This window comes from Anthonomus grandis, chromosome 2 (genome assembly GCF_022605725.1).
Source record: "Anthonomus grandis grandis chromosome 2, icAntGran1.3, whole genome shotgun sequence".
Classification (NCBI taxonomy): domain Eukaryota; kingdom Metazoa; phylum Arthropoda; class Insecta; order Coleoptera; family Curculionidae; genus Anthonomus; species Anthonomus grandis.
Window position 1 is genome coordinate 11,753,828 of NC_065547.1, and position 24,580 is coordinate 11,778,407.

The 24,580-nt window shown below is 32.3% G+C and overlaps 1 protein-coding gene across 5 annotated transcripts in view; it reads left to right on the top strand.

Annotated features, from left to right (window-relative positions):
- LOC126747184 (alpha-catulin) overlaps positions 1-24,580 on the top strand; it is a 281,545-nt gene that overhangs the window by 181,643 nt on the left and 75,322 nt on the right. For all 5 annotated transcript variants that reach the window (XM_050455705.1, XM_050455711.1, XM_050455696.1 and 2 more), the window contains exons 3-4: positions 3,928-4,091; positions 15,930-16,139. In XM_050455705.1, the coding sequence (XP_050311662.1) occupies positions 3,928-4,091; positions 15,930-16,139 (374 nt within the window). The remainder of the gene's footprint in view (positions 1-3,927; positions 4,092-15,929; positions 16,140-24,580) is intronic.

Consider the following 24,580-nt stretch of genomic DNA (forward strand, 5'->3'; position numbering starts at 1 on the left):
ATAACCGAAAAAATGATCGGTCGTTTCGGTTGACATTTGCAACCAATTTTTCAGGAACCGCGGTTCATAAGCGAACCAAATTTCAGAAATTTTATAATTATGGAACGGTAACCAGCACAACCGAAGGAACCGGTTAAGTTACGGAACTTACCCTTAGTGTTGTGTCCGTTTTTGACTTCTCCATGGTGCCAAATTTTCGAAACTTTTCTATGGATAGTTTTCCCGAAATAGGCTAATTTGGTTCAACTTGATTTAGTTACACCCTATTATACGATAAATGTATACGATAATTGTTATACGATAACTGTATAACGATCATGGGATTGATCTCGGATTTTATAAAATTACACAATTTGTTTCATTTAAAAAATACTTATTTAAAACACATTTTTCCAGCCTAGTTGAGCAAATAGGAGTTAATGGCCATTTTAATTTTCGAATAGACACTTTTTTTTTTAATAAATTAAAAAAGTGATATCGAAATGCCGTGTTCACCAGCTTGTTTTTGAACGTCAAGAAGACTGTCACAAGTCACCGCCCTTTAGCGGATTTTAGAAAAAGTAATTACACAATATTTTTTGGCAGAAAAAATGAAGCTACGAAATTTGTTAAAAAAATCGGTCTAGTCAGTATCGATTTTCAGCTGTTTTTATATTTCAAAATAAAAACTGCCCTCACCACTTTATACGAAAGAAATTTTTGTGAATGAAATTATTCTGAAATATTAATATATTATTTTGAGGTATCTTTTATGGAAGGTTTTCTGAAAAAAAATGCAATTTTAAGAAGCTATAGCGCTTTCTAGCGGCTGACCAATGAATTTCAAAATAATTTCAAGCTTTTCTTTGGGCCACTTTTATAACATTTTTTTTTGGCGCTACGAATATTAGAGCCTGAGATATTCTCGACGTCTATTCTTAGTTGGCCACCCGATACAGTGTCACATACAGTGCATTCCAAAAATTATGTCTAAATTCATTTAAAATTCAGGGGTGTGTTCGAAAAAAAACGCTCGGACCCGTCGATTTTTATTTCAACTTGCGCATTTTTGTACGTAAAGTTTGTATATACAGGGTTGCTAAAAAATAAATTACGACCATCAACTTCATTTTTTCAAATAAAAATATCTTTTTTTTATGTCATCTTTGAATTTGGCGTGGAATTCTACGTATGTTTCATGTATCATGTCCTATACCTAAAGTCTACAGTTATCGAAAAAAAGACGATTCATGTAACAAATAAAAAAAGAACAAAAATTAAGTTAAATGTTCAAAATGGTTGCTATTCACTGCTTGACAATATCCAAGGCGATCAATAAAGTCTCGTTGCACATTTTCAATCATTTCCGGAGTTATGGCGCGCACTTCTCTGCGAATTCTCTCTTTCAAGTCGTCTAGATTATTTAGCCTATTAACAAATATCTTCGACTTGAGGTATCCCCACAAAAAAAAGTCCATTGGTGTTAGGTCAGGCGACCTAGCAGGTCATTCGATGAGTCCTCTCCTTCCTATCCACCAATTAGGAAATGTTTCATCCAAAAATGTACGCACAGTGGCAGCATAGTGTGGAGGAGCGCCATCTTGCTAGAAAATTAGTTCTTCGTCAGGATAGTCTAGGTCCAATGGATTTGGAAATAAAGCTAGTAATGCTAGAACTAATTCAAATTGGAGAAAATCGAGATACACTTATCCCGTTAAAGTCTGTTCAAAGAAAAAGGGACCTATTACTCTTCCGCGCACTATTCCACGCCACACATTTAGTTTTTGAGGGTACTGGGTTTTTACCTTCATTATCCAATGCGGATTTTCTGTTGCCCAATATCGCCAATTTTGTCTGTTCACACTACCATTTAAACAGAACGTGGCTTCATCGGAAAAAATTATATTTGTTACTGCACAGAAAAACCTTTGTAGGGGTGTTATTTGTGCTTTTTAACTATTCAGTAAACTATAGATTTCGTCATGTGTAAATTTGTCCCAATCTGCGACAGAGGAGTGCATGGATTTTCTTCCAAAGAAAGCAAAACGTCAAGTTGTTCATTTTCATCTAGAGCAGGATGACCAGATTTCGGCAGATCTCTAACATGACCGAATTCTCTAAATTTAGCCTCTATTCTACTCATCACCTTTTGACATATCGGAGGACCATTAGGATGGATTTCATTGAATAATTGAGCAGCTTCGCTTTGAGTACGTGTTCTATCACCAAACCCAACCATGCACAGAATTTCTATTTTTTTTCGTTCCGTTAACTTTACCATTGTAAAAACCGCAACTTTGCTCGTACACTTCACACTTGACAATATCTGTTTGGCGTACAACTGTCATACAGTTTCTATGAAAATACTCGGTCACCAGCCAACAATAAAAAAACACGAATGAATGTAATTTTGCTCTGTATAAAAATTCTCAGAGATAAAGTGACTCGTAAGGTGAACTTCAACAATAATGTTTGGTCGTCTTTTTTTCGATAACTGTTGACTTTAGGTATAGGACATGATGCATGAAACATACGTAAAATTCCACGCGAAATTCAAAAATGAAATAAAAAAAGGTGCTTTCATTTGAAAAAATTAAGTTGATGGTCGTAATTTATTTTGAGCAACCCTGTATATACAAACTTCACGTACAAAAATGCGCAACTTGAAATAAAAATCGACGGGTCCGAGCGTTTTTTTTTTCGAACACCCCCCTGAATTTTAAATGAACTTAGACATAACTTTTGGGATGCATTGTATATTGCTTAGGTATGTGGTACTAACAAAAGTGTGTTATTGCACTACGTGTATAAAAATTATTGTTATTGTCCTATGTATTTTTATTTTCATTGATTTTTGGGGCATATATTGGTTTTTGTGTATACAGTAACATCTCGTTTATTGCAACGTCTCCGAATCCGATCTCTTTCGGTTATCGCTACTTTGCCTCTCATTTCAACGCGACAGCGCAGCTGTTGCACTTGATTGGTCGACGCACAGCACATATTCTTACCCAGATGTATGAATCTTGTATGGTACAAATCGGAATCGTATGTCTGCCATCTTGCTTGGCAAAATTGACAGAAATGACGTTGACATTGATTGATAGAACATCATTTGTTATATCATTTGAGGTTATTTATTGCATACATTGGTATGCTGGAAGCGTGGGTTGGGATTATTTTAAGGATGTTTCATGCTATTTTAAATCAATAACTTTTTTCCCTAAAAAGTTATTATCAATTACTATTTTAATTGATTTGCAGCAATTCCAGGTTGTTACAATATTTAAAAAAAATATCACCCTGTATCTTGAAAACTGCATTTCCAGACACATGTTTATATAAACTTTTTCTCATATTTTTTTACAAGGAATCACCCATTGAAATATCTCCGTCTATTTTCGAAAACCCTGTATATTTGTGTTCTGTACCGCTTACCGCACCACAACTAGCGAAACCTAATCCGTATTATTTTAATAAAATAAAGTTATTGTTTCTCTGTATTTTTAAAAATATATATTAATTTACACGTATATTTATTCGACTATTTTACACTGGTTTTTTAAAATTAACACAGACAATCAACCCGTAGTAAGTCCTAAAAAAAAAGCATCCAACACAAAAGCCCCCGAGTTACACAAAAAAGAAAAAGAGAATTTTCGGGCCACAGAAAACAATTTCGCGTCTGTTGCCCGTATAAAACGAATATTTAACCGGGAAATGGTAGGCCGAGAGTTGCATCATCCGAGCGAAAAGAGAAAAGAATTCCTCCGGGGAATCGCGTTTTCCAACGAAATACGGAATGACTGTGAATTCCACGAAAGCGTATGAGCTACATACTTATTTTGCGAACCCTGTAGAGACGAGAAAGGGGTGGAAGGGAACATCAAATTTCCATATAAAATCTATTTCATAAAACTAAATAGGGTTTTCTTTTTGAACTTCCAGGTGGAGCGATTGAACATATTTGTGAGGAACAAAGTAGCGAAGAGATGACCTTTGACCGAAGCCTTTTAATTCGCGCTGCCAAATGCCTTTTATCCGCCATCACCAGAGTATTACTTCTCGCTGATATTGTAGTAGTTAAGCAACTCCTTTTAGCAAAAGATAAGGTAAGACCCGTATAGCAGCGTATTTTGCTAATGAACTTTATTAAATTGTCTATTTTACACTTATACAGTAAAAAATAATGTGGTAAAAATAAAAATATATCGGATTATAAAAATAAATTTTTGAAGGTCAAAATACTTATTGTACGTGATCATTTCCGGTTGGTTAACGGCTTTTGTATGAGTTTTATAGAATTTTGTGAAGTTATTTTAAGGGTTTTTAGAATAAATACTTAATTCGGAGGATGTTTTTAAAATACGTCAATTTTTAACTAGAATCCTAGCCGTACAGTTTATGTTTAACCCTTTTGCCTCGACTTTATTTTGTAAATTAATAGCCTGAAATTACTGTTGGGTCATATATGCCCCATCCAAGTTTCAAAAAATACTGATGGTACATTATGCAATGATTTTTATATAGCCCGATATCCCATCCGCATTCAGCAATGCTTGTCAACAAAATATTCAAGCAGCGCAGTCAATTGTTTTAGAATAGGTAGTAGTACAGTCATTTAACCGACAGCGAGCTATTGTTTTGTTGCTATTGCTTCAAATTTAGCAAACATCGTGTTATACAGCTTAAAATATTTACGGATATTTTTTCGAATATGTCTAGGTAAGTTTTTAAAATTATTTGTTAATGTTAAGTGTTTATATTTTACATGTAAATTAGGAAATTCTTCTGGGACACATATGTCCCACCGACTTTTACTTTGGTTTATTATCGTCCCATCAGCATTTTTTATATAAAACTCTTTTTTAGGAAACGTTTAACACAAAGAGAACTAGAGGCTTTAGCAGAAGCCGGTTTATCATTAGATGAAGAGGAAGATCCCTTTAAGAGCAGTGGATCCAAATACGAGCAGGAAGAAACGGATTTCAGTGATAATTCAGATTTTCTTGAGGTTAGTAAAAAACGCAAGAACACAAAAATTGCGATAATGAAAATTGATTCTTATGAACCATCAACGTCATGTTTCAATCCAGATGGTGCCTATGAATCCCCTGATTCATCTAACAGTTCGGACGAAATCGAACTTGATATTCCGGCATCTTCTCCTGCTGACTGTTCAATTGTGATCTGGAAAGAAATTGATAATTTTTCACCCCGGTATAAGGTCCCAGAAAAGGCCAACTGTACAATAATAGCTCAGGTCAATCATGGAAGTACAGAGCTGGATATTTTTCTCAAAGTAATGCCACCTTCTTTATTTATTTGTATTGCCCAGTGTACCAATGAGCGCCTTAAAATTCTTGAAGAGGTTCGAAATATGAAACAAATTCTAACTGATTCACACGAAATAATGATTATAACACGGTGTTTTTTTAAAATGGCTTATAATAAATTGCCCCAAATGCAGCATTATTGGGCTTCTCATAAGTCTTTGGGCAACCAGGTTATAAAAGAAGCTATCTCTAGAGATAGATTTAGACTTCTGGCTAGTAAACTGTATTTTAACCGTCCACAAAAGCCAAATAACGCCAGTAAAACTTATTATATTGAAGATATTGTTACGTGTCTTAAATCGACGATCCCAAAAGCAAGAACCCAAAGCAAATTTCAATCCATAGATGAGTCTATGACAAAGTTTAAAGGTCGTTCATCATTAAAACAATACTTACCATTAAAACCAATCAAAAGAGGCATAAAAATTTGGAAACGCTGCCACGCTAATACGGGTTATGTTTATGATTTTATTATTTATTCTGGAAGAGAACGAGGTACCCTTGATGACACCCTAGGTAAACGAGTAGTAAAAAAATTGACAGAAAAATTAAGAGATAACCAGGTACTTATTTGTTATGACCGTTTTTTTACTTCTGTAAATTTAATAAACACTTTACCTTTCCCTCAAGTTGGAATTGCATAGCCACTCGAAAGAATATGCCGAAATTTGAGCAATTTGATAAAAAGACAGTGAAAAGAGGAGACATGCAGTGTGTTTGCAATAATTATGGTACAATAGCATTCAATTGGATGGATACTAAAGAAGTAATGGTCCTGAGTAACTGTCATACTGATCATGTAGTCGAGGTTGCAAGGACTGGTAAAGGTGGTAAAAAAATGACACTAAGTTGTCTCGAAGCAATACACACATATAATTCCTTTATGGGGGGCGTAGACCTGTCCGATCAACTTACAGGCCTATATGACATTGACCTCAAATCATTGAAATGGTGGAGAAAATACTCCGTTTCTGACATACTTGGTAAATCTGGCAGAACAACTGATAGGAATTGGACGTGAAAATGCTGCTTTAATTCGCAAGAAATCATTTGGTAGGACCACACTATCCTCTAAAAATATGATTAATATTGGAGACCATCTACCTATCCTTTCAAAAACCAGAAGAAGATGCCGTCGTTGTGCCCAGCAAAAAGTAGAAAAAAAGACGGTCATGTTATGCTCCGCCTTTGACGTACCACTATGTAAAGAATGTTTCTCATCTTATCACTTCCAATGTTGTATTTCTTTAAAAAAAATAAATAATATGATTTTCTTGATCTTGGTTTATTTTCTATTGGGACATATAAAACCCAAACAAATATACGGCTGGGACATATATAGCCCACACTATACTTACGTTAAAAAAATAAACTTAAGCTATTTTTGTCATTGCGGGTACTAATAAAGAAATAAATTAATAGACACTAAAGTTTAACAAATAAAAAAATTCGCATTTTCAAAACCAAATTTTTGATGGGACAAGTCCCAATCGACGCGAAAGGGTTAAAAAATGTAAAAATCAATTTTTCGGATTTTCTTGATGATTTTTATTCCCTCGGGACCCCTTTTTTCCAGTTTATTTTATTCTATTTGAAAAATAATGACATTTTAAATATACATACATACACTTTTGGTTTTTCCAGTCATTTATTCTCAGTCATCTTATTTTCTGGGGTGTAGTAATAATGTTTTAGGTATGTGTTGTTTCCATGCATTTCTATCTTGTGCTAGATGCCTCTTTACATAATATTACAGATTGTCAATCGGGTTTCAGGATAAGCTGCTTCTAGAAAAACTGAAATATTTTGGCCTTTCAAAAACCTCGATAGATTTCTTTTCGTCTTATCTTAGCAACGGTTCCTGTGTTGCAATATGTACTAATGACTACCTTCTAACTAAGTCAGATTCCTTGATTATGCCATAAGGAATACCTCAAGGGTCTATTTTGGGCCCACTGTTGTTCCCTATTTATGTTGCGGATATGTATAAGCATCTACAATATTGTAAGATACAACAGTATGCGGACGATTCACAAATATATACGGGGTGTTCCAACAAGGTGTACAGCTAAGATAGCGCCTTAACTATACGAGGTAGAGCAAAAAGTTCTACAGCAAAGTTGTAGGGTTGACAAAAACCTACGAACTAAAAATATTTTTATGTATACTGGGTATGTCACAAAAATGTTACTATAAAATATGATTTTTTTTAAACGGTACGCCCTGTATATTATGGTACTAAAATGTGAGGCAAAAAGAGTACTTTACTTTAGTATAACGTTTTTAAAATTTCCATACGGCGTTGCAACGTAATTAATTTTTTTATGTTATTTTTTGCCTTTTAGAGGGGTCGTTTAAAAAATCATAATTTACTTAAAATTTATTCTGCGCCTATAAAACTTGTACCACAGTTAGTCTAGGGTACCTCCTCTAGGCTGACTATGATAATTTGTAATTTTTTAATACAGGGTGTTTTTAAAGAACTTTCAAACTTGCTGAAATTAAATACGCAATATCCCAAATTTTTCAAATGGAACACCCTGTGTATTTTTATCTAATTAAGTTTGTCCCTCAAATACTACTATAATACTCAAATATTATTATTAATATTATTATTATTATTATTACATACTTAAAAAATTATCCAACACAATTATTCACCTAAACTGCTAAAAAAATAGCAAAATTAAATTACATACTAGTTAGGTACTTACGTATTTTTGCATAGAAAGAAAGAAAGAAAGAAAATGTGCTATATTACGTAAGAATAATCTTGTGTACAAGCACAAAACACAAATACAATTTCAAAAATTGACAAAACAATGAACAAAATTAAACACAAGAAGATAAAACTTTTTGAACATACTTAAATTAAAGATAACTAAATAAAACAATCAATTACTAAATAAAGGTAAACTTGTTGACAAAACTAGAGAAGAAAAAAGGAAAAAAAGAAAACTTTCCAACATGTCCAAGGTTAAAACCTATCATTAAAAAAGTCATCCAGGTTATATTATGCCTTAGCCAATAAAAGCGACTTTAATTCTCTTTTAAATTTCTTAACATCCGATATATGTCTAACATACAGAGGAACATGATTGTAAATTTTTTTACTTATGTAAATTAATGAGTTTTTGGTAAGGGAAGACGTAGGAATAGGTAGGGGAACATCATTTACACGACAAGTCAAATGGCCAGTGTCAGAGGGTAGTTTGGGAATTTTGTGAATAAGAGCAGCTGTTTCTAAGATAAAAAGTGAAAAAAGAGTTAGGATTTTTTCAGAAATGAAGAGGGGTTTGCAAGAATCTCTTAACTTAGCAGAACACAGGTATCTAACTGCTTTTTTTTGAATAACAAAGATAATGTTAAGTAGCCCCATATTGGTTAAACCCCAAAAAGGCAAGCCATACCGAATATGAGATTCAATAAGTGAAAAGTACACTGAACGTGCAACCACCCCTCCGAGCTCTTGTTTTACCATTCTTACTGCGAAACATCCAGAAGATAATTTCCCAGCTAAATGTAAAATATGATCTTCAAACCGAAGCCGACCATCAATGGTAGTTCCTAGGAACTTGCAGCACTCTTTATTCTGCAAGAGGGAATTTTCGTCAAACATCAGACCCTGAACATCGCACTTAAACCCCATAATAGACGTCTTTCTTACGTTAAACACGAGCCTGTTGGAAGCACACCACCCTGATAAAATCTGAAGGTCTTCAAGGATACAAGTCTTAATATAGTCAGAATTTTTATGGCTCCATAGTATGGTGGTATCATCAGCAAACTGAACCACCTTGCCCTGCAGTTTCAATGAACTCAAGTCATCCACATACAGTAAAAATAACAGTGGTCCCAACACTGATGTACATAAATGTACATCGTTACACTAATTTTAAATTTTAAAGATCAATTACAATTATTATAAATTGTGTTATATATATGACCTCCTAAATTTTGTACGCAAGCGTTTACCCTTTTTGAGAATGAGTCATTAACCTTTTCCAACATAATTGGCGTGACTGTTTGAAAAATCTCCCGAATTTCATTTTTCATATTTTCACTTATGGTAGGAGTTGTTTGATAGACTTTTTCCTTCACATATCCCCACAAGAAAAAATCCAGTTTGGTCAAATCTGGGGACCTTGCGGGCCAAGGGACCGGCCCACCTCTCCCTATCCACCGGTCATCAAAATGCTCATTTAAAAAATTTCTAACAGCATGGCTATAATGAGCTGGAGCGCCGTCATGCTGAAACCAAATCCTATTTTAAACATGGTCAGGCAACATTTGTAGAAGGACATTAAAATCGTTTTGTAAAAAGTTTAAATACATTTCACCTGTAAGATGTCCATTAAAAAAGTGCGGTCCAATAACGTAATGTCCTATTATTCCTGCCCAAACATTAAGCGACCCTCTTTGTTGATGATAGATTTCTTGGGTGAAGAATGGATTGCTGGTGTCGTAATAATGAAAATTATGTTTATTAACACTGCCATTATTATGGAATGTAACTTCATCCGAAAAAAGCACTAAATTAAAAAATTCAGGCTGACGAATCTTATTTTGCGCCCACTGACAGAAAGCCATTCTTCTTTCATAATCCTGCCAAAGTAATTCCTGCAACAATTGAATATGGTAAGGATGGAATTTTTCGCTTCGAAACATTCGAGATATTGATGTTGCACTAAAGGGTAATTTTTTAGCAAGCTGCCTTACACTTTTATGAGGATCTTCAACGACACTTAAAGCTACTGTCATCCTGTTTTCCTCATTTGTAACTGGCTTCACCCGTTCATGTTTTTTATAAATTATAAATTCTTTCAGCAGCTCCAAGGGCATCCATTATATCAACAAAGTCCTCACGAGGAAAATTCATATTGATTACAAAATGAACAATAAAAATTAAAAATCAAATAACTAGCTCATTGATAATAATTTTTAAAATGGTTTTTGAAGAAAAAACATTGATCTTGTCTACTGCTGTCATAAAACTAATAATTTGACAATTATTATTTGACGTTTAAACCAATGTTTCTAAGCAATCTTGATCAAAACTTAAAGAATACCCGTTTTATGCATAGTATTTTACAGAGAAGTTAAAATATCTCAAAAAGTACTTGGTTAAGCTATAGGAAATATTGAATAAAATATTAAGGTATTTGAGGGACAAACTTAATTGGATAAAAATATACAGGGTGTTCAATTTGAAAAATTTGAGATATTGCGTATTTAATTTCAGCAAGTTTGACAGTTCTTTAAAAACACCCTATATTAAGAAATTACAAATTATCATAGTCAGCCTAGAGGAGGTACCCTAGACTAACTGTGGCACAAGTTTCATAGGCGCAGAATAAATTTTAAGTTAATTATGATTTTTTAAACGAACCCTCTAAAAAGCAAAAAATAACATAAAAAAATTAATTACATTGCAACGCCGCATGGAAATTACAAGTACTCTTTTTGCCTCACATTTTAGTACCATAATATAAAGGGCGTACCATTTAAAAAAATCATATTTTATAGTAACTTTTTTGTGACACACCCAGTATACATAAAAATATTTTTAGTTCGTAGGATTTTGTCAACCCTACAACTGCTGTAGAACTTTTTGCTCTACCTCGTATAGTTAAGGCGCTATCTTAGCCTACCCACAACCTGTATATCATTCCCTGGAAGTCAAGTGCAAACTGCACAAAACTGTTTTAATACTGACTTGAATCATATTAATAATTTTGCCAAAAGTCAAAATATAAAACTTAACCCTTCTAAATCGTCTGTAATATTTCTTGGTGGTACCAAACTAAAACGAGATTGTCCGAGAATTTTGTTCCTAAAATAAATGATACACGCCTTCCAATAGCGGAGGAAGTTAAAAATTTAGGTATTTATCTGTATTCTGAATTATCTTTTAATGCACATGTGAAGCGAAAACTGAAGGTATTGCCTATATACGTTTGAGGAAACTCTGGAGCATTAAGAAATATATATCGTCAAAGATAAAATATTTTCTCTGTAACAGTTTGGTCTTGTCTATTATGGATTATGGATATGTTGTTTACGGAAGTTCACAACAGCGGAAACGGCAAATTCAATGCAAAAACTCCTGTTTACGTTTTTTTTTAATATAACATACAGAGAATTACGCCATTTACATTACGCCTCACTTGAATAGGCTTCCAGTTTATCAATTACTAACAGGCGAAAATGTCATTCGCTGAGTTTTGTGCATAGAGTTTTAAAAACTGGTCAGCCACCTTATTTGCGTCGGTTATTTTACTGTAGTCGACATAACCATGATACAAGGCATATAAATAATTGCTTAATTCCGCAACATAAAATTGCGAATTTCCAAAAATCATTCAGTTACGTGGCTATTAAGTTATGAACTGAACTAGCGGACGAAATAAAAACACAAACATATACATTTACATTTATAAAGAGTGTTAAAAGTAATTTATTGACCAAACAAGGAAATATCTTGTGATTTATATATTTTTATTTTTTTTTGTATTTCTTGTTATATTGTAAGTACAAATAATTGTTTTATAAAAAATAAAAAATAAATATCCTCCTCCATTATTTTTTAATTGAATGTGTATGTGATTGAATATGTGATTGAATTGATCTGTGTATCACAGGTTATTGCTTTAATTAAATCTATTATAGATTTTTAATTAATACAATATATATTACATGCATCTACTACGGTTTCTTTTAGCTTTTTAAGTGAAATAATTTAAGAGAACTGATAACTCCGTTTGTTCATACATAAAAGTTTTTAAGATTTTAGTTTATTTTGTTTTATTGTAAATCTAGGTTTAGGTTTAGGTTTTATGTAGACTTAGGTTTTAATTTATATAAGTATAGGATTTTTGTATTAGACACTTTTATATTGCTGAAAATAGTATATTTATACTTTTAACGGGTACCATCCCGCAGATATATCGACATCTTTGTGGTGTTGCATGTATCTGTCTATCGGTTTTTTATAATAACGATGCTTTCCTTATTTGTCCTTTTTCGAAGAATTGATAAGATTATTTCTATATTACTTACTGTATTTTATGTGTATATTTTGGACAAACAAAAAGGATTTTTTTTTTAAATGCATGCTTCGTGCATTGAGTATATCGTCTTTTCTTTTAATCTGTAGGCCCACCTCATTCTCTTTCTAGGTCTAGGAGACCTTGCTCTAGGTCTTTTTCTAGGAGGTTTTCCAAAACACCTGTTTTTCTAGCTATATGGCCAAAGTAACTGAAACCGTTTGTTTTGCAGTGCACCCATGACACTTTTAGAATTCGCCTATAGACCCATAATTCGTAGGCTTTAATTTTTTTTTGGATCTGTTTTGGAAGAGCAAGAAATTGGTCAGTATTACTTTCAATGTTGTTGTAATAATTTGATCTCTTCATTTTTTTATGGGTTTAATTTTGATGATCTGGACATTGCCAATCTTTTCTTCCTTTTTTTGTACAGGCGCTATTTTTGGTTATCAAGGTTCAAGGTATACAAATTTGTCCACTACATCATAACTCACCATCGATCGTTACTTTGGTTTTCATTTAATTTTTTTTAACCATATTTTTTACTAATAGTTCTCTAGTCTGTTCATTATATTTATCAGTTTTTCATCTACTGCAATAATCAAGGTATCATTCATATACTTCATATTACTATTTTTTCTTCCTACAATTAATATTCCATCTTTCCTTATCAATAATATTTTCAGCCACAAATTTATTTCATTTTAGTCATCAAGGGTAAAATTTTATTTTTTCCAGGCAGTTCAATATTTTCTGGTAGTAATATTTTTTCCGAGCTGATTAATTTGTCGCTTATCTAAACATAATTTCCTAAATTTTTCCAGTCACTCAGGGAATATTTAGATTTATTTTAATAACCAAGGATAATTTTTATTTCTTCCAGGCAGCTGTTAATTTTAATTTAATATATAAGTTAACTTTTTGTTTAATTTTTTTAGGAATTTAAATATTGTTAAAAACTCTTTAAGCCATTTTTGTTTCTTATATCTAATGGTAGAACAATTTCCGGGAAAATCAAATATTTTACTTAATTTTTATTTGTTTCACATTTTCCAGTTATTTACGGATATTTACAATTTTTCCAGTTACTAACAGAATATTTCGGTCTATTTTCGTTTTTCGTCTAAGGGTAATTTTTTATTTCTTCCAGGCATGTGGAATAGCTAATTATAGTTAATTTTCTGTTTGATATATTTTTTTTTATTTCTCGATAATGCTAAAGTAATTTCTTACATTTTTTAAATAATTTTAACTTTTTTTCAGGCACTTAAAATTTATTTTAATAATCAAAAGTAATTTTTTATTTCTTTCAGGTAGTTAAAGTAGCTTCTTTTAGTAATTTTGTTTCTTTGATCAGAAGTTATTTAATTTATTTTATTTCTTGTTTATATTAAAGGAATTTCTGACATTTTTCAGCTTTTTGGAATGATTTTTTTCTTGCATTTAAACATTTAAAAAAAGTTTCAGCTATTTTCATTTGTCATTTTTAATTGGCGAATAATTCCGGGAAAATCAGAAGGTTTTTTACTTTACTTTTTATTTTTTTTATTTATAAGTTTTTCTTAAATTTTTCCAGTTACTCACTTTTTATTTTTTCTAGGAGATTAGAAAAACTTCTTATAGTATTTTTTTTGATCGGGAGTTGAATCATTTCTCGTTTATCTTTAACATTTCATAGGTAACATCCCATATTTTTTAGCTTTTTAGGACGATAAGGTTTATTTTTGAGACACTTGAAATATTTTTTAAAAACTTATTTTCGCTTGTTATTTCTAATAGAAAAATAATTCTGGAAATATCAAATTATTTACATAATTTTTATTTTATTTTTCACTTATTTGGAGACATTTTTAATTTTTCTAGCCTTAAAAAATGTAATTTAAAAAAACTTTAAGTCATTTACTTCATCTTTTAGATATTTTTTTAATTTCTCAGTTACTTGTAAATATCTTAAATTTTTCCAGTCACTTACGGATTATTTTGGTTTATTACTCACCAAGGCTAAATATTTATTTTTTCCAGGTAGTGGGTATAACATTTTTTTCATTGATTTGAAGAAGTTAAATATTTTTTGTTTTCCATTTATTTTAAGCTAATTTCTCATGTTCAGCTTTGTGAGCTGATTATAATTATTTTTAGACACTTGAAATATTTTAAGTTTATTTAGGTGTATTTTAGTCACATTTATAAGGTCATTTTTTATTTCTTAAAGGCCAGTAAAATAACTACTTATAAATACTATTCTATATAATACACATATAATACACTATACTATATAATACTACTTATATATATTATTTTTTTGTTTAATAAATTTCTCATTTATCCGAAAGTAATTTCTTAAATTTTCAGGATTTCTGGTATAGTTTTAATTTTGTTTCAGGTACAGAAAGATATTTATATTTATTTTAATGATCAAGAATACTTTTTTATATTTTCCAGACATTTAGAATAACATCTATATATCATCTATTTAGTAATTTTTCTCTTTGATTTGGAATTAATTAATATATTTTATTGCTTGTTTATATTAAAGTAGTTCTCTTAAAATAATTTTAAAAATTTCAGGAAATTCAAATTATGTACTTAGTTAATTTTTCTATTTTTTTTCTATATTCCGAAATCATTTCTTAATTTCTAGTTTTAAGCAGTTTATATGTTAAGCAGTTGGTTTCAATTACGGTACAGTCTATATTTATTTAGTCCCATATTCACTTTTATTTATTTAAGGCACTTGAAATAGTTTTTTACTTATTAATTTCAGCTTGATTCAATATTTATTTATTCAACAAATTATTAACAATTACAAATTTTTCTCAATAAATTCCCTCAAAAGCCTCTTAAACTGGTTAAAGTCATCACAGCACCTAACAATCCCAGGTAACTTATTAAAATTTAGAATTCCTCTATATAAAACTGAAATAAACATAAACAATATTTCCGAAATATTTGATTTCCTTATCATTGCCAATGTTCTCTCGATTTACAATAATACGCATGTTCTGAACATTAATTGAACTTATTTTCGACTTTTTAGCGAATACATGAAATTTACACTTACATAGTTGCATTTAAGCTGAGGTTATTACTACACAGCCAGATAAATAAAACTGCCCAGGTGCATGATTAATTTGTCTTTAATGGTCGGGTACTTTTCAATTATTTGCCTAAAAGTATAAGATGGATTTCTCAGAATTTTAGAAGAAAAGTGAAGGGGTTGCTTATTGCAGGAGCCTACTACGATATTCAAGAATATTCGAACGATAGATTTTAAATTGCTTGCTAACAAATTCTTATTGGGTTAGATGTTCTGTATATGTAATTCTTGATAATTAAAACAAAACTTTTAAATTAAAATACTTTATACATAAATAAAATTAACTTTTTAATAAAATCCTATTCAAACTCTCTGCCAAATGACCCTTCTTAACTCTGAGTATAATAAACGAAAGGGTGAGAAGGCAAAGAGAAGTTTAAACCAGACAAAATGGCTGGCGGGGCACGGGTAATTAAGAAAAGTTTAATGCTTCAAAAAGAAAATTTATGCATTATTCATTTCCTCTTTCAGGTATCTCATAGTTTAGACCGTTTAGAATCCGTAAGCAACTTTACGGAGTTCGTGAAGGCCTTTAGCCAATTCGGGGCTGAGATGGTGGAGCTGGCCCATTTGACGGGAGACAGACAAAACGACCTTAAGGACGAGAGGCGCAGGGCTCAAATGGCTGCTGCACGACAAGTTCTGGAAAGATCCACCATGATGTTACTTACTGCCAGTAAGGTAAGGGACGAAACTTAATTTTTGCAACCGTGTTATACAATGTTTCACCTTATTAGGTGTACATTACATCAGACAATAGTCTGATGTAATTACATCTGTAATAAAAAAAACTATTGTCTGATTTAATGTACTTATATAATGTACAGAGTACGTCAACAAAGCATACGCAAAGACAGCGTCTAAACCATACGAGGTAGAGGAAAAATGTTTATAGAAAAGTTGTAGGATTGCCAAAAAAACTAAAAACTAAAAAATATGTTTACATATATAGGGTGGATCAAATAAAAGTTATCATATTTTTTTTAAATGGCACGCCACGTATATTATTTCACAAAAAGATTAGGAATATTACAACATTTTTCAAAATTGCATCGTTGCATAATGAAATGAGACATGTGGTAAAAAACATATATCGGGTTATACTCAACCTATTTAACATACATTTAATTAGTGTATATCGATCACATTTTAAAATCAGTCTCATAGCTCTATTCTGTATTACTTCCAACTGGTGTATTTTATATTGTGACAGATTAAACAACAACGTGGAGCAATACTGCAAATGCGGAAGTGCAATGCTATTAAACAAAAGCAACTTTGTGCTCATGGAGAGGTTTCTTCTCACTCTGGTGATAAATCCAACTTTTTTGGAGAATTTCTGCATGGCGTAGTCTGCATGTGCACTAAAGTTTAAATTGGCATCTAGAATAGTACCCAAATACTTAATTTCACTCTCATAAAGAATGCTATTCCCATTTACAGTAATGCTCACACTATCCATGTCTATTTGACTAAGTCGTGACTTTTTGCCAAATATGCAAAACTTCGATTTAGCTGTATTTAAACACAATTTGTTAGTGCAAAGCCAGACAAATAAACTATTCAATTAATTTTTTAGGTCGATTTGCATTTGCTGTAAGTTTTTGCCTATAATATATACCATTGTATCATCTGCAAATAATACCACCCTACACTTTTCACAAACTTTTACCATATCATTAATGTACAGTAGAAATAACAATGGTCCTAAAACAGTTCCTTAAGGCTCACCATAATTAACAGAAGCACACTGAAATATACTATTTTTAAACATTTCACGTTGGACGCATACGACTTAAACCAACTCAAAGCATTATCCCTAATTCCTAATTGCTGTAGTTTGGTAATTAAAATTTGTCTATCTATCGTTTCGAAGGCTCTCTTAAAATTTAAAAATACCGCTAAAACAAGATTATCACAGTCGATAGCTTTGAGAAAATCATCACAAATATCAACGACAACGGATTCACAAGAATGATGCTCACGAAATCCCGACTGTCCAGGAATAGTTATTTTGCCTTTATCACAAAACTTAACAAGTTGTTCCTTAACACAATTCTCAAGGAGCTTTTCATAGACAGGTACCGTATTAATGGGTCTAAATTCATTATGCAAATTTGTGTTTTGTACTTGGGACTTTGTACTTTGGGAACAGGAATAACAGTAGACAGTTTCCAATCATCTGGGAAACACCGTTAGATAAAGAAATCTTAATAATATCTAACAATATATTACCAACCACAAGAGAGACATCACAGAGGACATGTTTTGATATACCAGATCACCGCCACCAACATTTTTTAAGTTTTTTAGAGTATTTTTCATTTTTAACATAGAGACAGGTTTGAATTTAGAAAAAATGTTAAACACGGGGGGAAATACAACTTTATTTAATCTGTTTCCGCTTTGTGGTATATTATTTATAATATCCTCCACACTCTCTACAAAATATTTATTAAATCTGTGGGATATAACTTCTTCATCTTGGAGTATTTCTAAATTAAAATTAATTTACTGCGGTAGTATGCTACTTTTACTCGGCAACAGTGTTTTCAAATTCTTCCATAGTTCCTTCGGGTTCTATTAGAATCTATACATTCAAAAAAATTATTTTCCTTCTCTACTCTAATTTTGTTAACTGTAAAATTTCTTTTAGCCTTATATTGATTTCAAGTATTTTCACTTTTATCAATTATCGCCCTCTTATATAAATTATCTCTTTCACGCATAAGTTCTCATATCTCCTCGGTTATCCATTTTTTATCCCTATATTTTAATATTTGTAAAGATTTAGTCCTCGGACTCATTTTATCTAAAATACTCTTCATGTCATTCACAAAAGAATTAGCCAATCTATTTACATTAAAGATACTGTTATTCCAGTCGAATGCAAGAAGTTCTTCTTATAATTTTACATAATTATAGTTCTTAAATGATCTTTGATATGATACAAGTTCTATATTTTGATCTTTTTTTCATTTGGGAGAATTGATAAAATGGAATGGTCACTAATTTTGGGTGTTATATGTGCACTATGAGATAAGTGCTTGTCATTGGTAATTATAAAATCAATTAAAGTTTGGCTAGCAGAAACGGTTCTAGTTGGAGTTTTGACTATCTGTGAAAATCTATTTCTAAATATTATGTCCTTAATTTTGTTGCCGTAGAAAGTATTTTTAAGCATATTAAAATGAAGTCACCAACAATTACATTTGTTCCATTAAAGTCACTAACTTCATCTAGGTATTGATCAAAAAACTCCAAAAATTTAGCATCATCTTTGTTAGGTGGATGATATAAAACAGAACACAAATACTTATCACGAGACACAGACATTTCAAAAGACAGTAACCAGACATAACTTTCAACACATACTACTTTTCTAATTCTATATTTAATATCACACCTAATTAATGCTAAGTACTCTCCTGTTCTACTGTTATTAATAATAATAATAAGCTCTATTTCCAACAGGTTACATATACCCAGTTACAGGAAAATCAATTAAATATATAAATGTACAAATGCATGAATTGTATTAGATTCATGCAACTAAACTATAAAAGAACTATAAAAGAATTGCTATATAATAAAAAAAAAAGTAGTGAACTTGAGAAAATAAATAATAAAAAATCAACACTAAATTAGGATAAGAATCAAGAATTAATTTAAATCAAAAGAGCAAAAAAAAAATTAGTAAATAAATGTATTCAAGCTAAAAACTAAATAACTAAAAACTAAATAACCTAGCCTCCCCCACCGACCATACGCAGGTGATTCAAGATAAGTGCCAAATCGTCATGGTAAATATCACAAGAATAGTGTTAAAGTTTTGACACATAAAGTAAATAGGACTCTGGTACAGAATGTTGGACCTGGCTGTGTCCAAGTTAAAAGCTGGACACTGTCTAGATCCTGGGCGTGGTATATGAAAGCAAATCCTTTGCAAAAGGGATGGGCAGTCAATTTTATGGTTAAGTAAATTAAACAAGAATTTCACCGAATGCATTTCTCTCCTCTTCGCAAGAGACCGTTCAGTATATCTAGAGAGCAGCAGGTTATGGTCAAAACCCCTTGGAGGAAAGACTCCATCATCCTTAAATGCCAAACATTTAAGGAATCGCCGTTGGACTGATTCTAATAGGTGAATGTGCTGATTGTAAATGGGAGACCAAATGAGGGAGCAGTAGTCCAGCCTGGATCTAACAAATGCATAGTAGAGAGTTTTGGCAGTGGCAGTGTTCAAAAAAAGTTTGCAATTTCTAATAATAAAGCCTAGCATGCGAGTAGCTCTAGAAACAGTATCTTCGATGTAAGGGATAAAAGAAAATGTTTGGTCAAAGGTGACTCCAAGATCCTTGAAACATGTAGACCTTGCCAGAGACTCTCCATTAACTGAGTAATTAAAGGCAATTGGACTTTTGATACGAAAGTAGCTGGCCACATTACACTTGGAAACATTAAGGTTAAGCCGGTTCAAAGTGCACCAATGGTGTACAGTATTGATGTTCTCTTGCAGTAGACCACAATCTGCTATAGAGTCAATCTTATGGAAAAGCTTTAGGTCATCAGCATATGCTAACCGAGAGCAATTGAGGGTGGAGATCAAGTCATTAGCGAAAACGTTAAAGAGAAGGGGGCCCAAGTTAGAGCCCTGAGGAACTCCAGAGGTGGGTGAAAAACAAGCAGATCTAAAGCCTTCGACCACTACAAACTGAGAGCGGTCAACTAAGTAGGAGTTAAGGAGCTTTATCAAGCGATCGGAGAATCCAAACTGGCGTTCAAGCTTATTTAATAGGATGAAGTGGTCAATCTGGTCAAAAGCCTTTTGAAAGTCTGTGTAGATAACATCGATTTGACTTCTATCATTAAGTGCTTCGCACACAAACTGAGAGAAGAATGCTAGGTTTGTAGTACATGAGCGGCCAGAAACAAAGCCATGTTGATCGTTGGCCAGCATGGACTTAACCTTGGGAAAAATTAATTTATAAAGAGCCAACTCGAATAACTTTGAGAAATTGCACAGAATGGATATAGGGCGGTAATTCTCTATTGTTCCAGCATCGCCCTTTTTAAAGATAGGGCAAGCTTGCTTCCAGATATTGGGAAAAATACCTGTGTTAAGGATCAGATTAAAAATGTGGAGCAGAGGGTCTGTAAGTACAACAGAGCAGTCCTTAGCTAAAAAACTAGGAATTAGATCTGGGCCAGAGGTCATTTTGCTTTTGAGACACTTGCTCGCCATTATAATGTCGCTAGCCGCGAGCGCGACGACGTCTATGCAAGTTAAGGGAGGTTCAGAGATGACAGGATGATCGCTGGGAAGTGAGTTCGTGTATACACTCCTGAAATAATCTCCAAAAGCGGACACAATGCTGTCAGGCGTATTGTATGATTGGTTAGAAAGCTTCATTGAGCCGGGGATTTGAGACTGATTACGTTTGTTTCGAATAAAAGACCAAAATTCACTCGGATCGGAGGTTATTTTGCTCTCAATACTATGGATGTACATTTTGTAGGCTTGTGCAGTTAGAGCTTTAATTGTCTTGCGCAGAGAGAGAGAGAGAGATTATTACTTGTACATTGCTCTAATTTATACTCATCTATGACCAGCTCACATGACTCAATATCGGGAGTTGATCTTTGGTTTCCAATCGTTAATTAAAAGTTTAATGTGATCCTTGTTGTAAATGTACCCTTGACAGTTAAAATAAACCATGTTTGCATTAAATACAATAGTTTTATCTAATTGCTATATGTTGTACCTGTTCTTTTGTTGGTCTTCAATCTTTTAGTACGATTCACACTTGTTCAACTCCCATACAGTATGACCAACATCCAAATTAAGGCCATATCTTTGATTAGACATAACACAATTAACACATTTAACAACATTTCCATTACACTTCTTAACGTCATTATCACCACTACATTTTACACATGTTTTACTGCCTTTACACTTTTTTCAAAATTTTCAGGTGACTTTTATTTATAGACCTTTTTCTAAGCACTTGCAGATATTTCTTTCTTCTTTGCAGTATATTTTCTCATATATTCCAGACAATTGCTTATTTCTTCAAGGCTCCACAATATTATAGTATTGGCCAAAGGACGACGTTGCCAGGAAGTAAAATTTATCCGACTTAAAATCAGACAGTCCGGGAAATACGAATTCGTGAGTTTATTGTCGGTAAAGCGGATCCCGATATCGACTTTCATGCAAGGATCCGTCCGGTTTAAAGCGAAAAATGTCTGCGAAAAATGAAACTGAATTGAACAAAAAATAATAAAAGGAGAGAATTTTAAGAAATTCCAGTCACGAACTAACCGAATCTACTTTTTCGGACTAACTTTAGATTTAGTTATTTTAAGTTTAATTCAGAGATGGGAAATGTCAGGTTGAATGAGTGTATAATTAGATTAGCTAGAAGTTTAATGAAGCTTAAACTAAGTTGAGCAGTTATTTTTTGATTACTTAATAGAGATTTTCTCGGATATTTTGTGAATGTAAGTAATTGGAGCTAGGGCAATATTAATTTGGCGGTCAAAGAGAACTTATTTTTTACAAGATGTCGTTTACTTGACTTTGACTTTCTCTATATAGGAATAATTTGAGGTTTTTAATTTAGGTACAGTAAATCTAGAATGAAAAAATGCAAATGTCTCAAAAAATTCTCGAAGTTTTCATATTTTGGCGATCGTTTGTGATTCATGCAAAAAAAAATTGAAATCAAAAAAGAGAGATCCCCATTTCTGCGGTTTTTAATGTGTACCGTTATTTGCGAGAAAAAAGAGTGTCTTCAAATTTTTTGCAAAAATCTTTGCAGTCTTATAACTTTGTATGTATATTTATTTCACTTATATTTTTTGCGAAACCTACCTAATAGGTACAAAAAAACACTGCAATACTTTACATTTTTAAGGCGTTTAAAAAGCAGGCGATTTATTATTGTTAAAACTGTCAGTTTGACGTGTGCAATTTTTCAATTTTAGTTAAAACAGTGAGTTAATAAAATGGTGTATACGCTAGCCAAAAGAATAGAAATAATTTTCCTTTAGGAAGCTCAAGATCGGTGTGCTCGCAGAACCGCGAGAGCATTTAATGAAAGGTATCAAGATAAAAACGTGAGCCATAAATACGTATTAGAATTGATACGAAAATTTGAAGAGACATGATCGATTTGCAATAAGAAAAAATATGAAAATAGAGTTGTCGATGAAGCATGCCAAGTTGAAGTACTAGGACAATTTGCTATAGATCCAACTTTGTCTATACCAAAGGCCGCAAAACTAACAAATATTTCTACTGGTTCTGTACATAAAGTTAAAAAAAATAAGTTCTTACCTTATAAAATTCATATTCTTCATGAACTCGGAGAAGGTGATTTTGATAGGAGAATTCAATTTTGTGAAGTGATGTGCCAGCGAATTGACGACGATCCCCATTTATTAAAGAACATTTGCTTCAGTGACGAATTGACCTTTTTTTAAATGGCCTGGTGAACAGACATAACTGTAGATACTGGGATAATGAAAATCCGCATGTTTTTCGAGAAGGCCATACCCAATATCCCCAAAAAATTAATGTTTGGACGGGAATTTATGGGAATGAAATAATCAGGCCATTTTTTTTGGAAGAAAATTTGACTGGCGAAATTTATTTAAAACTTTTAGAAAATGCAATATACCCTTCCATCATCCAATCTATGGAAAATCAAGTAGATCAACATGGTGCTATATTATTGAATGAAAATAATATACATTTTCAGCAGGATGGAGCTCCCGCGCATTACACTTTGGTAGTTCGAGAGTGGCTTGATGAAAATTTTCGAGAAAAGTGGATTGGCAGACGTGGTGCATTCGAATGGCCTGCGCGGTCTCCGGACCCAACCCCACTAGACTTTTTTCTTTGGAGCTACTTAAAAGGCAAAGTTTATAAAACCCCACCTGAGAGTATTGAGAATTTAAAAAATAGAATATTTCAAGAATGCAGAGAAATTAGGAGGCAGACCCTTGCCAATGTTCGTAAGGAGTTTGAAAACATGCTTTTTTATTGTCTTGCTAATAACGGTGCGCATTTTGAACATTTAGTAAAATAAATTTGTTAAACTAATTAAATTTGTTTTTCTACCCTACCGATTTACACTTTAATTGCTTCTTGGTCAATCAATTTTATTTTTTACAATTTTACAACCATTGATAGCATAATGAATGCCCTTTAAAATAATGTATCACACCATGGGGTAGCCATTTGACATACCAAAGTTTGGCGTAAATAAAATATTTATTATTTCTAGACATTTTCGCTAACTATTTGCTTACACATTTACTGATTTAATTTTTTTTTGGTACCGTTGCATAGAGAATTTTACGCTCCTTACTATGATGTATCACACGATGGGGGGTTCCCATTTGACATATTAAAGTGAGGTTAGCTGGAGGTGAGGAGGTGATTGACAGAACTTCAGTAAATGCATAATTAAACGTCCCCCGGTATACCTAATTTGACGTGTTTTTTTTTTTTTTTTTTTTTTTTTTTTTTTTTTTTTTTTTTTTAAGAAAGCTATTAAGGTTGGATCGTTTTGAAATGAAAGCACTGTATAGAGTTTTTTGAATTTTTCGACATACATTTTTTTTAACTGTCGGCGAAATTTAAAAATGTAGGACACAAAAAAACATACACAACTAATATTGAATTTGCTTTCAACCATGTACATACAGTTCATGAGATAGAACGGTACAAACCTGATATATTGTCCTGCGAGTATTTAAAACGAGCACGTTTGCTGCAGTTTCCATCGTGTTAGTTGATTATGACAGCTGATTTGCGGAAATTCAGAGTTGCTAGTACTGACGTAAATATGTTGATTTTGTGCTTTTCATAATAATAACGTGCATGATAATGTGTTAATGACGCAAGTTATACACTAAAAGCGCAGGCTGCGTGTAAGTTAATAACAAAATGTGAAATTCGAAAGGATGTTAAACATGAAGCACTGTTAAAAAATGGAAGTGCGACTCTGGTAATACATACAAGGTTTTACCTGTCCATTTATCTGTTTAATACATTCCGTAACATTTTACATATTAGTACAAATCTTGTAATTATTAATAATAATAAA